General features: G+C 61.6%; 1 protein-coding gene across 1 annotated transcript; it reads left to right on the top strand.

Annotated features, from left to right (window-relative positions):
- The first annotated feature begins 16335 nt into the window (after positions 1–16335).
- On the top strand, positions 16336–22144 carry LOC124211127 (uncharacterized). Its single transcript, XM_046609892.1, has 2 exons — positions 16336–19036; positions 19158–22144. Exons 1-2 carry the CDS (start codon positions 16336–16338, stop codon positions 22142–22144), a joined length of 5688 nt encoding a protein of 1895 aa, XP_046465848.1.
- The last annotated feature ends 2155 nt before the right edge of the window (positions 22145–24299 follow it).

Genomic DNA, 24299 nt, shown 5'->3' with positions numbered 1-24299 from the left:
CGGGGATCTCGGGGATCTCGGGGATCTCGGGGATCTCGGGGGGATCTCGGGGATCTCGGGGATCTCAGGGATCTCGGGGGGATCTCGGGGATCTCGGGGGGATCTCGGGGATCTCGGGGATCTCGGGGATCTCGGGGGGATCTCGGGGATCTCGGGGATCTCGGGGATCTCGGGGGGATCTCGGGGATCTCAGGGATCTCGGGGATCTCGGGGATCTCGGGGATCTCGAAGGGATCTCGGGGATCTCGGGGATCTCGGGGATCTCGGGGGGATCTCGGGGATCTCAAGGATCTCGGGGATCTCGGGGATCTCGGGGATCTCGGGGATCTCGGGGGGATCTCGGGGATCTCGGGGATCTCGATGATCTCGGGGATCTCGGGGATCTCGGGGGGAATCTCGGGGATCTCGGGGATCTCGGGGATCTCGAGGATCTCGGGGATCTCGGGGATCTCGGGGGGATCTCGGGGATCTCGGGGATCTCGGGGATCTCGGGGGGATCTCGGGGATCTCGGGGATCTCGGGGGGATCTCGGGGATCTCGGGGATCTCGGGGGGATCTCGGGGATCTCGGGGATCTCGGGGGGATCTCGGGGATCTCGGGGATCTCGGGGGGATCTCGGGGATCTCGGGGATCTCGGGGATCTCGGGGATCTCGGGGATCTCGGGGGGATCTCGGGGATCTCGGGGGGATCTCAGGGGGATCTCGGGGATCTCGGGGATCTCGGGGATCTCGGGGGGATCTCGGGGATCTCGGGGATCTCGGGGATCTCGGGGATCTCGGGGATCTCGGGGATCTCGGGGATCTCGGGGGGATCTCGGGGATCTCGGGGATCTCGGGGGGATCTCGGGGATCTCGGGGATCTCGGGGGGATCTCGGGGATCTCGGGGATCTCGGGGATCTCGGGGGGATCTCGGGGATCTCGGGGGGATCTCGGGGATCTCGGGGGGATCTCGGGGATCTCGGGGATCTCGGGGGGATCTCGGGGATCTCGGGGATCTCGGGGATCTCGGGGATCTCGGGGATCTCGGGGGGATCTCGGGGATCTCGGGGGGATCTCAGGGGGATCTCGGGGATCTCGGGGATCTCGGGGATCTCGGGGATCTCGGGGATCTCGGGGATCTCGGGGGGATCTCGGGGATCTCGGGGGGATCCCAGGGGGATCTCGGGGATCTCGGGGATCTCGGGGATCTCGGGGGGATCTCGGGGGGATCTCGGGGATCTCGGGGATCTCGGGGATCTCGGGGGGATCTCGGGGATCTCGGGGATCTCGGGGATCTCGGGGATCTCGGGGATCTCGGGGGGATCTCGGGGATCTCGGGGATCTCGGGGATCTCGGGGATCTCGGGGATCTCGGGGATCTCGGGGATCTCGGGGATCTCGGGGATCTCGGGGGGATCTCGGGGATCTCGGGGATCTCGGGGATCTCGGGGATCTCGGGGATCTCGGGGATCTCGGGGGGATCTCGGGGATCTCGGGGATCTCGGGGATCTCGGGGATCTCGGGGATCTCGGGGATCTCGGGGATCTCGGGGGGATCTCGGGGATCTCGGGGATCTCGGGGGGATCTCGGGGATCTCGGGGATCTCGGGGGGATCTCGGGGATCTCGGGGATCTCGGGGATCTCGGGGGGATCTCGGGGATCTCGGGGATCTCGGGGGGATCTCGGGGATCTCGGGGATCTCGGGGGGATCTCGGGGATCTCGGGGATCTCGGAGGAATCTCGGGAATCTCGGGGATCTCGGGGGGATCTCGGGGATCTCGGGGGGATCTCAGGGGGATCTCGGGGATCTCGGGGGGATCTCGGGGATCTCGGGAATCTCGGGGATCTCGGGGATCTCGGGGATCTCGGGGATCTCGGGGGGATCTCGGGGATCTCGGGGATCTCGGGGATCTCGGGGGGATCTCGGGGATCTCGGGGATCTCGGGGGGATCTCGGGGATCTCGGGGATTTCGGGGGGATCTCGGGGATCTCGGGTGGATCTCGGGGATCTCGGGGATCTCGGGGGGATCTCGGGGATCTCGGGGATCTCGGGGATCTCGGGGGGATCTCGGGGATCTCGGGGATCTCGGGGATCTCGGGGATCTCGGGGGGATCTCGGGGATCTCGGGGATCTCGGGGGGATCTCGGGGATCTCGGGGGGATCTCGGGGATCTCGGGGATCTCGGGGATCTCGGGGGGATCTCGGGGATCTCGGGGGGATCTCGGGGATCTCGGGGATCTCGGGGATGTCGGGGATCTCGGGGATCTCGGGGATCTCGGGGATCTCGGGGGGATCTCGGGGATCTCGGGGATCTCGGGGGGATCTCGGGGATTTCGGGGGGATCTCAGGGATCTCGGGTGGATCTCGGGGATCTCGGGGATCTCGGGGGGATCTCGGGGATCTCGGGGATCTCGGGGATCTCGGGGGGATCTCGGGGATCTCGGGGATCTCGGGGATCTCAGGGATCTCGGGGGGATCTCGGGGATCTCGGGGGGATCTCGGGGATCTCGGGGATCTCGGGGATCTCGGGGATCTCGGGGGGATCTCGGGGATCTCGGGGATCTCGGGGGGATCTCGGGGATCTCGGGGATCTCGGGGGGATCTCGGGGGGATCTCGGGGATCTCGGGGATCTCGGGGGGATCTCGGGGATCTCGGGGATCTCGGGGGGATCTCGGGGATCTCGGGGATCTCGGAGGAATCTCGGGAATCTCGGGGATCTCGGGGGGATCTCGGGGATCTCGGGGGGATCTCAGGGGGATCTCGGGGATCTCGGGGGGATCTCGGGGATCTCGGGAATCTCGGGGATCTCGGGGATCTCGGGGATCTCGGGGATCTCGGGGGGATCTCGGGGATCTCGGGGATCTCGGGGATCTCGGTGGGATCTCGGGGATCTCGGGGATCTCGGGGGGATCTCGGGGATCTCGGGGATTTCGGGGGGATCTCGGGGATCTCGGGTGGATCTCGGGGATCTCGGGGATCTCGGGGGGATCTCGGGGATCTCGGGGATCTCGGGGATCTCGGGGGGATCTCGGGGATCTCGGGGATCTCGGGGATCTCGGGGATCTCGGGGATCTCGGGGATCTCGGGGGGATCTCGGGGATCTCGGGGATCTCGGGGGGATCTCGGGGATCTCGGGGGGATCTCGGGGATCTCGGGGATCTCGGGGATCTCGGGGGGATCTCGGGGATCTCGGGGGGATCTCGGGGATCTCGGGGATCTCGGGGGGATCTCGGGGGGATCTCGGGGATCTCGGGGGGATCTCGGGGATCTCGGGAATCTCAGGGATCTCGGGGATCTCGGGGATCTCGGGGATCTCGGGGGGATCTCGGGGATCTCGGGGATCTCGGGGATCTCGGGGGGATCTCGGGGATCTCAAGGATCTCGGGGATCTCGGGGATCTCGGGGATCTCGGGGATCTCGGGGGGATCTCGGGGATCTCGGGGATCTCGGGGATCTCGGGGGGATCTCGGGGATCTCGGGGATCTCGGGGATCTCGGGGATCTCGGGGATCTCGGGGATCTCGGGGATCTCGGGGGGAATCTCGGGGATCTCGGGGATCTCGGGGATCTCGAGGATCTCGGGGATCTCAGGGATCTCGGGGGGATCTCGGGGATCTCGGGGATCTCGGGGATCTCAGGGATCTCGGGGATCTCGGGGATCTCGGGGATCTCGGGGGGAATCTCGGGGATCTCGGGGATCTCGGGGATCTCGAGGATCTCGGGGATCTCAGGGATCTCGGGGGGATCTCGGGGATCTCGGGGATCTCGGGAATCTCGGGGGGATCTCGGGGATCTCGGGGATCTCGGGGATCTCAGGGATCTCGGGGGGATCTCGGGGATCTCGGGGGGATCTCGGGGATCTCGGGGATCTCGGGGATCTCAGGGGGATCTCGGGGATCTCGGGGATCTCGGGGATCTCGGGGATCTCGGGGATCTCGGGGATCTCGTGGGGATCTCGGATATCTCGGGGATCTCGGGGATCTCGGGGGGATCTCGGGGATCTCGGGGATCTCGGGGATCTCGGGGATCTCGGGGGGATCTCGGGGATCTCGGGGGGATCTCGGGGATCTCAGGGATCTCGGGGATCTCGGGGATCTCAGGGATCTCGGGGGGATCTCGGGGATCTCGGGGATCTCGGGGATCTCGGGGATCTCGGGGGGATCTCGGGGATCTCGGGGATCTCGGGGATCTCGGGGATCTCGGGGGGATCTCGGGGATCTCGGGGATCTCGGGGATCTCGGGGATCTCGGGGATCTCGGGGATCTCGGGGATCTCGGGGGGATCTCGGGGATCTCGGGGATCTCAGAAATCTCGGGGGGATCTCGGGGATCTCGTGGGGATCTCGGATATCTCGGGGATCTCGGGGATCTCGGGGATCTCGGGGATCTCGGGGATCTCGGGGGGATCTCAGGGATCTCGGGGATCTCGGGGGGATCTCGGGGATCTCGGGGATCTCGGGGATCTCGGGGATCTCAGGGGGATCTCGGGGATCTCGGGGATCTCGGGGATCTCGGGGATCTCGGGGGGATCTCGGGGATCTCGGGGATCTCGGGGATCTCGGGGATCTCGGGGATCTCGGGGGGATCTCGGGGATCTCGGGGATCTCGGGGATCTCGGGGGGATCTCGGGGATCTCGGGGATCTCGGGGATCTCGGGGATCTCGGGGATCTCGGGGGGATCTCGGGGATCTCGGGGGGATCTCGGGGATCTCGGGGATCTCGGGGATCTCGGGGGGATCTCGGGGGGATCTCGGGGATCTCGGGGGGATCTCGGGGATCTCGGGAATCTCAGGGATCTCGGGGATCTCGGGGATCTCGGGGATCTCGGGGGGATCTCGGGGATCTCGGGGATCTCGGGGATCTCGGGGGGATCTCGGGGATCTCAAGGATCTCGGGGATCTCGGGGATCTCGGGGATCTCGGGGATCTCGGGGATCTCGGGGGGATCTCGGGGATCTCGGGGATCTCGGGGATCTCGGGGGGATCTCGGGGATCTCGGGGATCTCGGGGATCTCGGGGGGATCTCGGGGATCTCGGGGATCTCGGGGATCTCGGGGATCTCGGGGATCTCGGGGGGATCTCGGGGATCTCGGGGGGATCTCGGGGATCTCGGGGATCTCGGGGATCTCGGGGGGATCTCGGGGGGATCTCGGGGATCTCGGGGGGATCTCGGGGATCTCTGGAATCTCAGGGATCTCGGGGATCTCGGGGATCTCGGGGATCTCGGGGGGATCTCGGGGATCTCGGGGATCTCGGGGATCTCGGGGGGATCTCGGGGATCTCAAGGATCTCGGGGATCTCGGGGATCTCGGGGATCTCGGGGATCTCGGGGGGATCTCGGGGATCTCGGGGATCTCGGGGATCTCGGGGGGATCTCGGGGATCTCGGGGATCTCGGGGATCTCGGGGATCTCGGGGATCTCGGGGGGATCTCGGGGATCTCGGGGATCTCGGGGATCTCGGGGATCTCGGGGATCTCGGGGATCTCGGGGGGATCTCGGGGATCTCGGGGATCTCGGGGGGATCTCGGGGATCTCGGGGGGATCTCGGGGATCTCGGGGATCTCGGGGATCTCGGGGGGATCTCGGGGATCTCGGGGGGATCTCGGGGATCTCGGGGATCTCGGGGATCTCGGGGATCTCGGGGGGATCTCGGGGATCTCGGGGATCTCGGGGATCTCGGGGGGATCTCGGGGATCTCAAGGATCTCGGGGATCTCGGGGATCTCGGGGATCTCGGGGATCTCGGGGGGATCTCGGGGATCTCGGGGATCTCGGGGATCTCGGGGGGATCTCGGGGATCTCGGGGATCTCGGGGATCTCGGGGATCTCGGGGATCTCGGGGATCTCGGGGATCTCGGGGGGAATCTCGGGGATCTCGGGGATCTCGGGGATCTCGAGGATCTCGGGGATCTCGGGGATCTCGGGGGGATCTCGGGGATCTCGGGGATCTCGGGGATCTCGGGGATCTCGGGGATCTCGGGGATCTCGGGGATCTCGGGGGGAATCTCGGGGATCTCGGGGATCTCGGGGATCTCGAGGATCTCGGGGATCTCAGGGATCTCGGGGGGATCTCGGGGATCTCGGGGGGATCTCGGGGATCTCGGGGATCTCGGGGATCTCGGGGGGATCTCGGGGATCTCGGGGATCTCGGGGATCTCAGGGATCTCGGGGGGATCTCGGGGATCTCGGGGGGATCTCGGGGATCTCGGGGATCTCGGGGATCTCAGGGGGATCTCGGGGATCTCGGGGATCTCGGGGATCTTGGGGATCTCGGGGATCTCGGGGATCTCGTGGGGATCTCGGATATCTCGGGGATCTCGGGGATCTCGGGGGGATCTCGGGGATCTCGGGGATCTCGGGGATCTCGGGGATCTCGGGGGGATCTCGGGGATCTCAGGGATCTCGGGGATCTCGGGGATCTCAGGGATCTCGGGGGGATCTCGGGGATCTCGGGGATCTCGGGGATCTCGGGGATCTCGGGGGGATCTCGGGGATCTCGGGGATCTCGGGGATCTCGGGGATCTCGGGGGGATCTCGGGGATCTCGGGGATCTCGGGGATCTCGGGGATCTCGGGGATCTCGGGGATCTCGGGGATCTCGGGGGGATCTCGGGGATCTCGGGGATCTCAGAAATCTCGGGGGGATCTCGGGGATCTCGTGGGGATCTCGGATATCTCGGGGATCTCGGGGATCTCGGGGATCTCGGGGATCTCGGGGATCTCGGGGGGATCTCGGGGATCTCGGGGATCTCGGGGGGATCTCGGGGAACTCGGGGGGATCTCGGGGATCTCGGGGATCTCGGGGATCTCGGGGATCTCGGGGGGATCTCGGGGATCTCGGGGATCTCGGGGATCTCGGGGATCTCGGGGGGATCTCGGGGATCTCGGGGATCTCGGGGATCTCGGGGATCTCGGGGATCTCGGGGATCTCGGGGATCTCGGGGGGATCTCGGGGATCTCGGGGATCTCGGGGATCTCGGGGGGATCTCGGGGATCTCGGGGATCTCGGGGATCTCGGGGATCTCGGGGATCTCGGGGGGATCTCGGGGATCTCGGGGGGATCTCGGGGATCTCGGGGATCTCGGGGATCTCGGGGGGATCTCGGGGGGATCTCGGGGATCTCGGGGGGATCTCGGGGATCTCGGGAATCTCAGGGATCTCGGGGATCTCGGGGATCTCGGGAATCTCGGGGGGATCTCGGGGATCTCGGGGATCTCGGGGATCTCGGGGGGATCTCGGGGATCTCAAGGATCTCGGGGATCTCGGGGATCTCGGGGATCTCGGGGATCTCGGGGATCTCGGGGGGATCTCGGGGATCTCGGGGATCTCGGGGATCTCGGGGGGATCTCGGGGATCTCGGGGATCTCGGGGATCTCAAGGGGGATCTCAGGGATCTCGGGGATCTCGGGGATCTCGGGGATCTCGGGGATCTCGGGGGGATCTCGGGGATCTCGGGGATCTCGGGGATCTCGGGGGGATCTCGGGGGGATCTCGGGGATCTCGGGGGGATCTCGGGGATCTCGGGAATCTCAGGGATCTCGGGGATCTCGGGGATCTCGGGGATCTCGGGGGGATCTCGGGGATCTCGGGGATCTCGGGGATCTCGGGGGGATCTCGGGGATCTCAAGGATCTCGGGGATCTCGGGGATCTCGGGGATCTCGGGGATCTCGGGGGGATCTCGGGGATCTCGGGGATCTCGGGGATCTCGGGGGGATCTCGGGGATCTCGGGGATCTCGGGGATCTCGGGGATCTCGGGGATCTCGGGGATCTCGGGGATCTCGGGGGGAATCTCGGGGATCTCGGGGATCTCGGGGATCTCGAGGATCTCGGGGATCTCGGGGATCTCGGGGGGATCTCGGGGATCTCGGGGATCTCGGGGATCTCGGGGATCTCGGGGATCTCGGGGATCTCGGGGGGATCTCGGGGATCTCGGGGATCTCGGGGATCTCGGGGATCTCGGGGATCTCGGGGATCTCGGGGGGATCTCGGGGATCTCGGGGATCTCAGGGATCTCGGGGATCTCGGGGATCTCGGGGGGAATCTCGGGGATCTCGGGGATCTCGGGGATCTCGAGGATCTCGGGGATCTCGGGGATCTCGGGGGGATCTCGGGGATCTTGGGGATCTCGGGGATCTCGGGGATCTCGGGGATCTCGGGGATCTCGGGGATCTCGGGGATCTCGGGGATCTCGGGGGGATCTCGGGGATCTCGGGGATCTCGGGGGGATCTCGGGGATCTCGGGGATCTCGGGGGGATCTCGGGGATCTCGGGGATCTCGGGGATCTCGGGGGGATCTCGGGGATCTCGGGGATCTCGGGGGGATCTCGGGGATCTCGGGGATCTCGGGGGGATCTCGGGGATCTCGGGGATCTCGGAGGAATCTCGGGAATCTCGGGGATCTCGGGGGGATCTCGGGGATCTCGGGGGGATCTCAGGGGGATCTCGGGGATCTCGGGGGGATCTCGGGGATCTCGGGAATCTCGGGGATCTCGGGGATCTTGGGGATCTCGGGGATCTCGGGGGGATCTCGGGGATCTCGGGGATCTCGGGGATCTCGGGGGGATCTCGGGGATCTCGGGGATCTCGGGGGGATCTCGGGGATCTCGGGGATTTCGGGGGGATCTCGGGGATCTCGGGTGGATCTCGGGGATCTCGGGGATCTCGGGGGGATCTCGGGGATCTCGGGGATCTCGGGGATCTCGGGGGGATCTCGGGGATCTCGGGGATCTCGGGGATCTCGGGGATCTCGGGGATCTCGGGGATCTCGGGGGGATCTCGGGGATCTCGGGGATCTCGGGGGGATCTCGGGGATCTCGGGGATCTCGGGGATCTCGGGGGGATCTCGGGGATCTCGGGGGGATCTCGGGGATCTCGGGGATCTCGGGGATGTCGGGGATCTCGGGGATCTCGGGGATCTCGGGGATCTCGGGGGGATCTCGGGGATCTCGGGGATCTCGGGGGGATCTCGGGGATTTCGGGGGGATCTCGGGGATCTCGGGTGGATCTCGGGGATCTCGGGGATCTCGGGGGGATCACGGGGATCTCGGGGATCTCGGGGATCTCGGGGGGATCTCGGGGATCTCGGGGATCTCGGGGATCTCAGGGATCTCGGGGGGATCTCGGGGATCTCGGGGGGATCTCGGGGATCTCGGGGATCTCGGGGATCTCGGGGATCTCGGGGGGATCTCGGGGATCTCGGGGATCTCGGGGGGATCTCGGGGATCTCGGGGATCTCGGGGGGATCTCGGGGATCTCGGGGATCTCGGGGATCTCGGGGGGATCTCGGGGATCTCGGGGATCTCGGGGGGATCTCGGGGATCTCGGGGATCTCGGGGGGATCTCGGGGATCTCGGGGATCTCGGAGGAATCTCGGGAATCTCGGGGATCTCGGGGGGATCTCGGGGATCTCGGGGGGATCTCAGGGGGATCTCGGGGATCTCGGGGGGATCTCGGGGATCTCGGGGGGATCTCGGGGATCTCGGGAATCTCGGGGATCTCGGGGATCTCGGGGATCTCGGGGATCTCGGGGGGATCTCGGGGATCTCAAGGATCTCGGGGATCTCGGGGATCTCGGGGATCTCGGGGATCTCGGGGGGATCTCGGGGATCTCGGGGATCTCGGGGATCTCGGGGGGATCTCGGGGATCTCGGGGATCTCGGGGATCTCGGGGATCTCGGGGATCTCGGGGATCTCGGGGATCTCGGGGGGAATCTCGGGGATCTCGGGGATCTCGGGGATCTCGAGGATCTCGGGGATCTCGGGGATCTCGGGGGGATCTCGGTGATCTCGGGGATCTCGGGGATCTCGGGGATCTCGGGGATCTCGGGGATCTCGGGGATCTCGGGGGGAATCTCGGGGATCTCGGGGATCTCGGGGATCTCGAGGATCTCGGGGATCTCAGGGATCTCGGGGGGATCTCGGGGATCTCGGGGGGATCTCGGGGATCTCGGGGATCTCGGGAATCTCGGGGGGATCTCGGGGATCTCGGGGATCTCGGGGATCTCAGGGATCTCGGGGGGATCTCGGGGATCTCGGGGGGATCTCGGGGATCTCGGGGATCTCGGGGATCTCAGGGGGATCTCGGGGATCTCGGGGATCTCGGGGATCTCGGGGATCTCGGGGATCTCGGGGATCTCGTGGGGATCTCGGATATCTCGGGGATCTCGGGGATCTCGGGGATCTCGGGGATCTCGGGGATCTCGGGGATCTCGGGGGGATCTCGGGGATCTCAGGGATCTCGGGGATCTCGGGGATCTCAGGGATCTCGGGGGGATCTCGGGGATCTCGGGGATCTCGGGGATCTCGGGGATCTCGGGGGGATCTCGGGGATCTCGGGGATCTCGGGGATCTCGGGGATCTCGGGGGGATCTCGGGGATCTCGGGGATCTCGGGGATCTCGGGGATCTCGGGGATCTCGGGGATCTCGGGGATCTCGGGGGGATCTCGGGGATCTCGGGGATCTCAGAAATCTCGGGGGGATCTCGGGGATCTCGTGGGGATCTCGGATATCTCGGGGATCTCGGGGATCTCGGGGATCTCGGGGATCTCGGGGATCTCGGGGGGATCTCAGGGATCTCGGGGATCTCGGGGGGATCTCGGGGAACTCGGGGGGATCTCGGGGATCTCGGGGATCTCGGGGATCTCGGGGATCTCGGGGGGATCTCGGGGATCTCGGGGATCTCGGGGATCTCGGGGATCTCGGGGGGATCTCGGGGATCTCGGGGATCTCGGGGATCTCGGGGGGATCTCGGGGGGATCTCGGGGATCTCGGGGGGATCTCGGGGATCTCGGGAATCTCAGGGATCTCGGGGATCTCGGGGATCTCGGGGATCTCGGGGGGATCTCGGGGATCTCGGGGATCTCGGGGATCTCGGGGGGATCTCGGGGATCTCAAGGATCTCGGGGATCTCGGGGATCTCGGGGATCTCGGGGATCTCGGGGATCTCGGGGGGATCTCGGGGATCTCGGGGATCTCGGGGATCTCGGGGGGATCTCGGGGATCTCGGGGATCTCGGGGATCTCGGGGGGATCTCGGGGATCTCGGGGATCTCGGGGATCTCGGGGATCTCGGGGATCTCGGGGGGATCTCGGGGATCTCGGGGGGATCTCGGGGATCTCGGGGATCTCGGGGATCTCGGGGGGATCTCGGGGGGATCTCGGGGATCTCGGGGGGATCTCGGGGATCTCGGGAATCTCAGGGATCTCGGGGATCTCGGGGATCTCGGGGATCTCGGGGGGATCTCGGGGATCTCGGGGATCTCGGGGATCTCGGGGGGATCTCGGGGATCTCAAGGATCTCGGGGATCTCGGGGATCTCGGGGATCTCGGGGATCTCGGGGGGATCTCGGGGATCTCGGGGATCTCGGGGATCTCGGGGGGATCTCGGGGATCTCGGGGATCTCGGGGATCTCGGGGATCTCGGGGATCTCGGGGGGAATCTCGGGGATCTCGGGGATCTCGGGGGGATCTCGGGGATCTCGGGGATCTCGGGGATCTCGGGGATCTCGGGGATCTCGGGGATCTCGGGGGGATCTCGGGGATCTCGGGGATCTCGGGGGGATCTCGGGGATCTCGGGGGGATCTCGGGGATCTCGGGGATCTCGGGGATCTCGGGGGGATCTCGGGGATCTCGGGGGGATCTCGGGGATCTCGGGGATCTCGGGGATCTCGGGGATCTCGGGGGGATCTCGGGGATCTCGGGGATCTCGGGGATCTCGGGGGGATCTCGGGGATCTCAAGGATCTCGGGGATCTCGGGGATCTCGGGGATCTCGGGGATCTCGGGGGGATCTCGGGGATCTCGGGGATCTCGGGGATCTCGGGGGGATCTCGGGGATCTCGGGGATCTCGGGGATCTCGGGGATCTCGGGGATCTCGGGGATCTCGGGGATCTCGGGGGGAATCTCGGGGATCTCGGGGATCTCGGGGATCTCGAGGATCTCGGGGATCTCGGGGATCTCGGGGGGATCTCGGGGATCTCGGGGATCTCGGGGATCTCGGGGATCTCGGGGATCTCGGGGATCTCGGGGATCTCGGGGGGAATCTCGGGGATCTCGGGGATCTCGGGGATCTCGAGGATCTCGGGGATCTCAGGGATCTCGGGGGGATCTCGGGGATCTCGGGGGGATCTCGGGGATCTCGGGGATCTCGGGGATCTCGGGGGGATCTCGGGGATCTCGGGGATCTCGGGGATCTCAGGGATCTCGGGGGGATCTCGGGGATCTCGGGGGGATCTCGGGGATCTCGGGGATCTCGGGGATCTCAGGGGGATCTCGGGGATCTCGGGGATCTCGGGGATCTCGGGGATCTCGGGGATCTCGGGGATCTCGTGGGGATCTCGGATATCTCGGGGATCTCGGGGATCTCGGGGGGATCTCGGGGATCTCGGGGATCTCGGGGATCTCGGGGATCTCGGGGGGATCTCGGGGATCTCAGGGATCTCGGGGATCTCGGGGATCTCAGGGATCTCGGGGGGATCTCGGGGATCTCGGGGATCTCGGGGATCTCGGGGATCTCGGGGGGATCTCGGGGATCTCGGGGATCTCGGGGATCTCGGGGATCTCGGGGGGATCTCGGGGATCTCGGGGATCTCGGGGATCTCGGGGATCTCGGGGATCTCGGGGGGATCTCGGGGATCTCGGGGATCTCAGAAATCTCGGGGGGATCTCGGGGATCTCGTGGGGATCTCGGATATCTCGGGGATCTCGGGGATCTCGGGGATCTCGGGGATCTCGGGGATCTCGGGGGGATCTCGGGGATCTCGGGGATCTCGGGGGGATCTCGGGGAACTCGGGGGGGATCTCGGGGATCTCGGGGATCTCGGGGATCTCGGGGATCTCGGGGGGATCTCGGGGATCTCGGGGATCTCGGGGATCTCGGGGATCTCGGGGATCTCGGGGATCTCGGGGGGATCTCGGGGATCTCGGGGATCTCGGGGATCTCGGGGATCTCGGGGATCTCGGGGGGATCTCGGGGATCTCGGGGATCTCGGGGATCTCGGGGGGATCTCGGGGATCTCGGGGATCTCGGGGATCTCGGGGATCTCGGGGATCTCGGGGGGATCTCGGGGATCTCGGGGGGATCTCGGGGATCTCGGGGATCTCGGGGATCTCGGGGGAATCTCGGGGGGATCTCGGGGATCTCGGGGGGATCTCGGGGATCTCGGGAATCTCAGGGATCTCGGGGATCTCGGGGATCTCGGGGATCTCGGGGGGATCTCGGGGATCTCGGGGATCTCGGGGATCTCGGGGGGATCTCGGGGATCTCAAGGATCTCGGGGATCTCGGGGATCTCGGGGATCTCGGGGATCTCGGGGATCTCGGGGATCTCCGGGATCTCGGGGATCTCGGGGGGATCTCGGGGATCTCGGGGATCTCGGGGATCTCGGGGGGATCTCGGGGATCTCGGGGATCTCGGGGATCTCGGGGATCTCGGGGATCTCGGGGGGATCTCGGGGATCTCGGGGATCTCGGGGATCTCGGGGGGATCTCGGGGGGATCTCGGGGATCTCGGGGGGATCTCGGGGATCTCGGGAATCTCAGGGATCTCGGGGATCTCGGGGATCTCGGGGATCTCGGGGGGATCTCGGGGATCTCGGGGATCTCGGGGATCTCGGGGGGATCTCGGGGATCTCAAGGATCTCGGGGATCTCGGGGATCTCGGGGATCTCGGGGATCTCGGGGATCTCGGGGATCTCGGGGGGATCTCGGGGATCTCGGGGATCTCGGGGATCTCGGGGATCTCGGGGATCTCGGGGATCTCGGGGATCTCGGGGGGAATCTCGGGGATCTCGGGGATCTCGGGGATCTCGAGGATCTCGGGGATCTCGGGGATCTCGGGGGGATCTCGGGGATCTCGGGGATCTCGGGGATCTCGGGGATCTCGGGGATCTCGGGGATCTCGGGGGGATCTCGGGGATCTCGGGGATCTCGGGGATCTCGGGGATCTCGGGGATCTCGGGGATCTCGGGGGGATCTCGGGGATCTCGGGGATCTCAGGGATCTCGGGGATCTCGGGGATCTCGGGGGGAATCTCGGGGATCTCGGGGATCTCGGGGATCTCGAGGATCTCGGGGATCTCGGGGATCTCGGGGGGATCTCGGGGATCTTGGGGATCTCGGGGATCTCGGGGATCTCGGGGATCTCGGGGATCTCGGGGATCTCGGGGGGAATCTCGGGGATCTCGGGGATCTCGGGGGGATCTCAGGGGGATCTCGGGGATCTCGGGGATCTCGGGGATCTCGGGGGGATCTCGGTGATCTCGGGGATCTCGGGGATCTCGGGGATCTCGGGGATCTCGGGGGGATCTCGGGGATCTCGGGGGGATCTCGGGGATCTCGGGGATCTCGGGGATCTCGGGAATCTCGGGGATCTCGGGGATCTCGGGGATCTCGGGGATCTCGGGGATCTCGGGGGGATCTCGGGGATCTCGGGGATCTCGGGGATCTCGGGGGGATCTCGGGGATCTCGGGGATCTCGGGGGGATCTCGGGGAACTCGGGGGGATCTCGGGGATCTCGGGGATCTCGGGGATCTCGGGGATCTCGGGGGGATCTCGGGGATCTCGGGGATCTCGGGGATCTCGGGGATCTCGGGGGGATCTCGGGGATCTCGGGGATCTCGGGGATCTCGGGGATCTCGGGGATCTCGGGGGGATCTCGGGATCTCGGGGGGATCTCAGGGGGATCTCGGGGATCTCGGGGATCTCGGGGATCTCGGGGGGATCTCGGTGATCTCGGGGATCTCGGGGATCTCGGGAATCTCGGGGATCTCGGGGATCTCGGGGATCTCGGGGGGATCTCGGGGATCTCGGGGATCTCGGGGATCTCGGGAATCTCGGGGATCTCGGGGATCTCGGGGATCTCGGGGATCTCGGGGATCTCGGGGGGATCTCGGGGATCTCGGGGATCTCGGGGATCTCAGGGATCTCGGGGGGATCTCGGGGATCTCGGGGGGATCTCGGGGATCTCGGGGATCTCGGGGAACTCAGGGGGATCTCGGGGATCTCGGGGATCTCGGGGATCTCGGGGGGATCTCGGGGATCTCGGGGATCTCGAGGATCTCGGGGATCTCGGGGGGATCTCGGGGATCTCGGGGGGATCTCGGGGATCTCGGGGATCTCGGGGATCTCGGGGATCTCGGGGATCTCGGGGATCTCGGGGGGATCTCGGGGATCTCGGGGATCTCGGGGGGATCTCGGGGATCTCGGGGATCTCGGGGGGATCTCGGGGATCTCGGGGATCTCGGGGATCTCGGGGGGATCTCGGGGATCTCGGGGATCTCGGGGGGATCTCGGGGATCTCGGGGATCTCGGGGGGATCTCGGGAATCTCGGGGATCTCGGGGATCTCGGGGATCTCGGGGATCTCGGGGATCTCGGGGGGATCTCGGGGATCTTGGGGATCTCGGGGATCTCGGGGATCTCGGGGATCTCGGGGATCTCGGGGATCTCGGGGGGAATCTCGGGGATCTCGGGGATCTCGGGGGGATCTCAGGGGGATCTCGGGGATCTCGGGGATCTCGGGGATCTCGGGGGGATCTCGGTGATCTCGGGGATCTCGGGGATCTCGGGGATCTCGGGGATCTCGAAGGGATCTCGGGGATCTCGGGGGGATCTCGGGGATCTCGGGGATCTCGGGGATCTCGGGAATCTCGGGGATCTCGGGGATCTCGGGGATCTCGGGGATCTCGGGGATCTCGGGGGGATCTCGGGGATCTCGGGGATCTCGGGGATCTCGGGGGGATCTCGGGGATCTCGGGGATCTCGGGGGGATCTCGGGGAACTCGGGGGGATCTCGGGGATCTCGGGGATCTCGGGGGGATCTCGGGGATCTCGGGGATCGGGGATTGGGTATTGGGTATATTATGTTATATTGTTCAGGTTAGGCTAGGTTAGGTTAGGTTAGGTTAGGTTAGGTTAGGTTAGGTTAGGTTAGGTTAGGTTAGGTTAGGTTAGGTTAGGTTAGGTTAGGTTAGGTTAGGTTAGGTTAGGTTAGGTTAGGTTAGGTTAGGTTAGGTTAGGTTAGGTTAGGTTAGGTTAGGTTAGGTTAGGTTAGGTTAGGTTAGGTTAGGTTAGGTTAGGTTAGGTTAGGTTAGGTTAGGTTAGGTTAGGTTAGGTTAGGTTAGGTTAGGTTAGGTTAGGTTAGGTTAGGTTAGGTTAGGTTAGGTTAGGTTAGGTTCCCCCCACAGGGTTGCCACCTTGTCGTGGTGTGGGGGGCTTGAGGCTCGTCGCGATGAACTGTTGGAGCGATGCCGGCGGGGCCTCCGGGCCCCAGTAGGTTCTACCTTGCCGGTAAGGTTCACAGGGAGTGGAGGGTGACCAACGGCGACCTAAGGGAGGGACCCTGACATAAAACCCATGATGGAGAGCTATAGGAGAAAAACAGTTACGGCGCAAGGGATCGGAGCCCTAGTGCCGGCGGGGAACGTTGGTGACAGAGCAGGCCACACCCCGTCGTCATCATACGACTGCAATCATACACACACTCACTTACACAACAGGAGGACGAGCGGAACGCCCGTGCTAGGAAGCCCGGACGTATATTATACACTAGATAATGAGACCATCCTGAGTCCGGATCTCAGAACACCCCAGAGACAACAGGAGGATGAAGAGGAATCCTCCTTGGAACAAGTAGGAAATGTGATCAGGAGGGCCAATGAGGCAATCGAACAACTACTAGACATTGGAGCGAAGATAGGCAAAGCCTACGGGCGAAGCCTCAATTTGAAGAGGGAAGTGCGGACTGAGGCGGACAACCAGCTCACACAAATCAAAGCGGAGCTCATGGACGCAATCAACTGCCATGAATCAGAGGAAGAAATAGACAGAGTACAGACCCTCATTATGAGTTGGCCCAGCAAAATCGGTGCCGTGATGTTCAGGGTCTCCGAATCTCGGCGTTTTAGTGGCACCATAATAAATGAGATGGAGAAACTGAGGGATCACGGCCAATGGGTGATAAACAGATGGAGCGAGAATGCCCCACTAGATCTGACGGGGGAGGAAATACAGCAAATGCGAGTATCCTGGACAGCTCCAAAGGACAGACGGCCCAAACGGAAAAAAGATATAGAAAGCGACGGCAGCCGGGAAGAGGCGCAGGAGAGCTCGGGTGGTCGCAGACCTAAGAAGATTCGTGATGCTGCGGAAAATGGGAGCGGATCACAGCCCCAGCCCCCACCACCACCACCACCCGAACCCAGACCACCCAGACCACGGGAAGCAGAGGGTCACTGCACAGATGATACACCCAGACAGTCTACAACAACGGCCAGCAGGGATACCGCCACCCACACGGAAACGTCCGCTCCGACGGAGTCCGAAGCGGAGGAGGAGGCATTTCGAAGAGCAAACGAAGGAAAGGAAAGAAAAACAGTACGCATACAGGCTGAGGGTAGGATCTACCTGGATCTTATCCGAAACCTGAAGCGGACTGTTCGGACCGACGACATCAACGTGAATGGCGTTAGACAGGCCAGGAGGAACGAGGATGCACTGGTAACGGTCGTTGGCCAGTCGGATGCGACACAACTCGTACTCAGGCTTCACAACGAAGGAATCGCCGCCGAAATTATGGGCGAACGCAAGAGAAGGGCCATAATTCAGAATATTGAGGCGAACACGACGGAGGCAGAGATCACCCAGGCGGTGGATAGAGCTACAGAAGGCCAAACCGAAGTAATCTTCCTCAAGAGCACACCACGGGGCACCCTCACGGCGTGTATCAGAGCCCCGGTGAAGACAATTGACGCCCTTATCAGGATGCGGTACGTAAAAATCGGCTGGACAAGAGCCAGCACGAGAGAGTACAAAGAGGATAGGAGGTGCTTCAGGTGCGGGACGGATGGGCACATGGCAGGGTCGTGCAAGGTGCCGGTCAAGGTGTGTTTCAGATGCAAAAAACCAGGGCACTTAGAGAAAGAATGCGAACGGCAACCCGCTGAGAGCAGGGAGCCAAAAGCCGCCACTCCCCTGACAGCGACCACAACAGGAGAGAGGACAGGGAAACAAATAAGCGCGGAAGAAAAAATCCGGCGGGGAACGCGCACTTATAGATCGTGCGGGGTCCAAACATCGACACAGGAGGAAAGAGTCACACCTGCTCATAGGGCCAAGACCATTGATCACCCTAGACAAGGAGCCTCGAGCTACGCAGAGGCGGCCAAGGCTAAGGCACAGACAAGGACCCAGCCGTCAAATACCACACCCGTGGCCACCGCGGCTGCGACGGCCAACGGAGGAAGAAATAGAAACAAAACACAGGCGGTAGGGCAAATCCCCGAGCAAGAAGGAAGTAGGAGGGGACAGCGAAGGGGTATCGCGGTAATGGTCAGGGTCGAGGGAGAGGGGTACGAAAGAACCCTGGAGAGAATCAAAAGGGACGTTCCACCACCGGAAGGCGGGGGCCTGCGGAGCATTAGGAGAAGTAGGGACGGGTTCCTCCTGATGGTGTGCGAGGAGATGCCAACGGCCAAGAAAATGGCAGACCTGGTGGCCACAAAGTTAGGGGAAGGGGCCGACGTCAAGATACTGGGCGACAGGGCAACAATAAAGATTCGCGGGCTGGACGCACTAGTACAGGCGGAAGACGTCCGATCCGCACTGATAAATGAGATACCCACGGAAAAGGACGACATCGACCAAATAGAAGTTGTAAGGATTATCACCTACCCGTGGAAGGAGAAAGCCGCCTTTGTGAAAATCAGTCGGCAAACCCTACAGGCCTTGAATGGGAGAGCCAACATGAGAGTAGGCTGGACAATGGCCAGAATCATCGTAGGCCCGCAAGGGGTACGATGCCGTAAGTGCTATAGACACGGGCACAGGGAGGAGGTGTGCCGTGGCCCTGGAGGGCAGGGACAGCGCGGAAACCGGGCAGAAGGGACAGTGCGCAATAGGATCCAACAGGGAATTTCTCCGCGGGGGATGTGCCAAGAGGTCGCGGAATTCGACAGTCTGGTAGAACAGGGAACCACCCCAGTGTCAAATAGTACCAGGAATGAGGTGTCCCCAACCGGCACTGTGCGGCAACAAAAACAACCCGGAACAGAAAATGGCGGTGAGTCTGAACTACGTACAAATTAATCTCAATAACTCGAGGGCTGCGGCCGATCTACTGGCACAGACTACCACGGACCAACGGACAGACCTAGTCATAATTAGCGAACCTGCTAAAACAGGCAGAGGCTTGGGCAGGTGGTATAGCAGTAATGACGGGAAAGCCAGCGTCGTTATAATAAATAAAAACCTGTCCGCAAAAAAGCTGGTGGCGGGCAGGGCATATGTGGTGGTCGAGGTAGACGGAACAGTAATTGTAAGCTGTTACCTCGCACCAAACGAAAAATGGAGGGATTATGGAAGACAGGTGGCTGAAATAGAGGATACACTGCGAGCCATACTTCATGAGGGTTCGACCAATAGAAAGAGACGTGGGGTCATCCTGGCGGGAGATCTGAACTCTAAATCAAGGGTATGGACCGACAGGACTGACCGGCGAGGCAGGAGGATGGAAGAGTTAATAGACGCGCTGGACATGGTGTGTCTGAATTTAAACGGAGTGCATACCTTCGAGCGAAGGGGATGGTCCGCGGTGCTAGACGTCACTATTGCAACTCCTGACGTGGCTAGCCGAATATCAGGTTGGACGGTCCTAGAGGTAGAAACCCTTAGTGACCACAAGGCAATAAGCTTCCGACTCCAAGGCAGGGAGGAAGCGACAGAGCAAAGGCAAAGGCCAGTAATACAGGAGGTGGGTACCCGTAAATGGATCCTCAAGAAACTAAACGAGGCCAAGCTGAAGCGGTGTGCGAAAGAAGTAAAAACGCCACGCAAGGGACACCCCGAGGAAATGGCGGAGGAACTCACGAGGTCCATACAAGGAGTATGTGACAGGGTCATGCCAAGGCGGCGTCACGGCGGCGGAAGGAAGTCCGTCTATTGGTGGAACGAGGAGATCGCGGCAGGCAGACAAAGATGTATGAAAACAAGAAGGGCCCTGCAAAGGGAGCGAAAGAGAAGGGCACGCACGGGGGAACTGGTCCCCGAAGATCAGGAGGATAAGCTCAGGGAGGAGAGAAGGGCACTTCGTAAGCTCATAAGAGCAAGTAAAGGCAGAGCTTGGGATGAACTCATACGTACCATCGACGACGACGTATGGGGGAAGCCGTACAGAATCGTTACGGGGAAACTGAGTAACGCCAACGCGGGACCTTCGAGTATGGAGGAAGCGTTGGAGGTATGCGCCACGCTGTTCCCAGCGGGTCCGACTCTGGCGCCGAGCGGCGAGGAGGAAGGACGATACGAAGACCAGCGAGAACCAGTCACAGCCGATGGCGGACCTCTAGGGTATGCCGAAATCGATAGGGCAGTAAGGAGAACCAGGACGGGTAAGGCGCCGGGACCCGATGGCATCCACCCCGAAGTGATAAAAAGGATCTACAGGGAGAACCCGACCCCACTGGGTGAAACGTTAAATAGGTGTCTCGAGCAAAGATACTTTCCGAGGATATGGAAAGAGGCAGATCTGATCCTTATACCGAAGGGCACGAGTAATACCGACGGCGTAGAAGGAGAAAGAAAAAAACAGGGATACAGGCCGATCAGTCTCCTGAGTGTCCTGGGTAAAACGCTGGAAAGAGTGGTGGATACTAAAATTAAAGAACACCTAAAAAATAGAGGCTTCCTCAGCAGGAACCAATACGGCTTCCGCGAAGGCTTCTCGACGATTGACGCTGTGGACCGCGTGACGACGGCCATCAGACAAAAAACGATGAGGAAAGGCTGGGTAGCTGGAGTATGCATAGATATCAAAAATGCGTTTGGGTCCATCCCCTGGCCGGAGATTATGGAGGCAGCGGCGACGGCTGAGCTCCCGAATGAACTAACAGGGATCCTCAGATCTTATTTACAAGATAGATACATCCAGATTAGAGCTGGGGGGAAGAGCGTCAAGGCGCAAGTGACAAGAGGCATCCCCCAAGGCTCGATACTGGGGCCAACCCTTTGGAACCTAGCTTACAATAAAGTGCTATCACAAACATACAGCACAGATATGGAGATCACCTGCTACGCAGACGATACCCTGATCCTGGTAGAGGGACGGACAGGAAAGGAGACCGCAGAGAGGGCTTCCCGCGCAGCAGCTGAGGTTATCGAACAAATTGAAAAGCTGGGACTGCAGATCGCGGTTGAAAAAACAGAGGTGGTCTTCTTTACGAAAAAAAGAGCTCCACCGCCAGAAACAGTGCAAATTAGAGGAAAGGAGATCCAGGCTGCCAAAAGTATGAAATACTTAGGAATCATCCTTGATCAGAAACTGAACTACTCGGCGCACCTGGACATGGCGTCGGCCAAGGCCATCAGAGTTATGAACAGTATCGGGAGGCTTATGCCCAATATAGGGGGTCCGAAACAGGCGAGACGTAAGCTACTCGCACGTGTTGGCGAGTCCATCGTCATGTACGGGGCTCAAATCTGGGGAGACGAGACTAGAAAAGAGACACGAGCCAAGAAGCTCAGAGTTGTTCAGAGGGCATGTGCACTGAGGGTTGCGTCGGCGTACCGAACGGCACCCAACGAGGCTCTCACCGTCATCGCAGGGATACAACCTCTAGAGATAACGGCCCAAAAATGGAGGCGGCAGTGGACCAAGGGAGGAGCAAGACGGGAGATGGAAAGCGACCAAACCCCGAAACAGAGAAAAGAGGCGATGAGAAGAGAGGCGGAGGAAGCGACGCGTTGGGCGAGACAGGAGTGGTGCACCAGGTGGAGGGACCACCGAAATACTAGTAACTGGGCCAGGAGACTAATCAAAGACCCGGACAAATGGTTGGACAGGACGCATGGGGAAGTAAACTACCATCTGACGCAGATGCTCACCGGACATGGGACGTTCAATGAGTATTTGCACAGATTCCGGAAAAGGACAGCGGCAGGATGCGCCTACTGCAGTGCGACCTCAGACAGCGTCGAGCACACTATTTTTAGGTGCCAAAAATGGAACGCAGTGAGAGGTCAATCCTGGAAGAGGAGGAATGGGGAACCATTAAGCCCGGACAACATCGTCGAGGAGTTGCTCTCCAGCGAGGAAAGGTGGAAGGAGATCGCGGCAATAATCTACGAAATTATTGCAACGAAGGATAAGGACGACAGAAACAATGGCTTCTAATGAAAGAAGACCATCCTGTAAGTCATAAAGATTCTTACCCGTTTATATTAGGCATCGTAGTTATTGACGCGTGTTAACTCCGTCACTTACTTCCATCCCTATTTTTGTTCACCAATACACCTTTCCCACCTACTTTACATACTGACTATCTATCTATCTATTTTACTCTATTTATTTATCCTACTTTACTCTATCTATCTATTCTTACTATACACACGTCATCCATGTATTATTTTAAACTATAGACTAATTTACCTTTTCAATTTTTTATACACTGACTATCCTTTTACTCTATTTATCTAGTTATTTATCTACACCTCGTCTATGGACAAGTTTTAAGCATCGTAGCGTCCTCCCATGTTATCTTAAACTATGTACTGTTTTACCTATTTTACTTCTTTACACACGGACGATCCTTTTACTCTATTTATCTATTTTAGTTATTTACTTTTACACCTCGTCTATTGACGAATTTTAAACGTAACGTCCTTTCATGTCTATTTTAAGCCACATACTTAATTTACTTATTTTACTTTTTACTCATTAACTATCTATTCACTCTATTTATTTACTCTATTCTTTCTAGTCAAATTTATTCTTCCATTGACTCTATTTATTTAACCCTGTACATGGAAGTAATGACGGTTCCTTATCTCAAAATAGCAGAGTGTTAAGATAAGAGGGTGCGCAAATAATGGGAACTTCAACCACACAGAAGCTAATTAAGAACCTAGAGTGCCTAACATCCCTTGGAAGGGGGCTACCCCGCGTCCCCACGGGGAGGGGCTCGCGACCAGGGGCGACTGCCATAGCCGGTCCGAAGCCCGGTTGAGAAAAGTAGACGGGCCTAACTGGGCCTAACTTTGTCCCCAGCTGGCTACCCCCGGTGGGCGGGATGATGGCGCCCGGGCTGGTCTCCTCAGGGGGGCACGCTACGGCGCCACACCACGCCGACTGGATCGGGTGTAAGATGCAATGCCGAAAGGCGGTTCCTTGCCCCCGAGCTGAGGAACTCCAACTCGGCGGTAGATCTTCGGCACAAAAAAAAAAAAAAAAAAGGTTAGGTTAGGTTAGGTTAGGTTAGGTTAGGTTAGGTTAGGTTAGGTTAGGTTAGGTTAGGTTAGGTTAGGTTAGGTTAGGTTAGGTTAGGTTAGGTTAGGTTAGGTTAGGTTAGGTTAGGTTAGGTTAGGTTAGGTTAGGTTAGGTTAGGTTAGGTTAGGTTAGGTTAGGTTAGGTTAGGTTAGGTTAGGTTAGGTTAGGTTAGGTTAGGTTAGGTTAGGTTAGGTTAGGTTAGGTTCCCCCCACAGGGTTGCCACCTTGTCGTGGTGTGGGGGGCTTGAGGCTCGTCGCGATGAACTGTTGGAGCGATGCCGGCGGGGCCTCCGGGCCCCAGTAGGTTCTACCTTGCCGGTAAGGTTCACAGGGAGTGGAGGGTGACCAACGGCGACCTAAGGGAGGGACCCTGACATAAAACCCATGATGGAGAGCTATAGGAGAAAAACAGTTACGGCGCAAGGGATCGGAGCCCTAGTGCCGGCGGGGAACGTTGGTGACAGAGCAGGCCACACCCCGTCGTCATCATACGACTGCAATCATACACACACTCACTTACACAACAGGAGGACGAGCGGAACGCCCGTGCTAGGAAGCCCGGACGTATATTATACACTAGATAATGAGACCATCCTGAGTCCGGATCTCAGAACACCCCAGAGACAACAGGAGGATGAAGAGGAATCCTCCTTGGAACAAGTAGGAAATGTGATCAGGAGGGCCAATGAGGCAATCGAACAACTACTAGACATTGGAGCGAAGATAGGCAAAGCCTACGGGCGAAGCCTCAATTTGAAGAGGGAAGTGCGGACTGAGGCGGACAACCAGCTCACACAAATCAAAGCGGAGCTCATGGACGCAATCAACTGCCATGAATCAGAGGAAGAAATAGACAGAGTACAGACCCTCATTATGAGTTGGCCCAGCAAAATCGGTGCCGTGATGTTCAGGGTCTCCGAATCTCGGCGTTTTAGTGGCACCATAATAAATGAGATGGAGAAACTGAGGGATCACGGCCAATGGGTGATAAACAGATGGAGCGAGAATGCCCCACTAGATCTGACGGGGGAGGAAATACAGCAAATGCGAGTATCCTGGACAG

Source organism: Neodiprion pinetum, chromosome 2, assembly GCF_021155775.2.
Source record: "Neodiprion pinetum isolate iyNeoPine1 chromosome 2, iyNeoPine1.2, whole genome shotgun sequence".
NCBI classification, from domain to species: domain Eukaryota; kingdom Metazoa; phylum Arthropoda; class Insecta; order Hymenoptera; family Diprionidae; genus Neodiprion; species Neodiprion pinetum.
The sequence above is the reverse complement of the archived record's forward strand: the minus strand, read 5'-3'. Positions and strand labels throughout refer to the sequence as shown.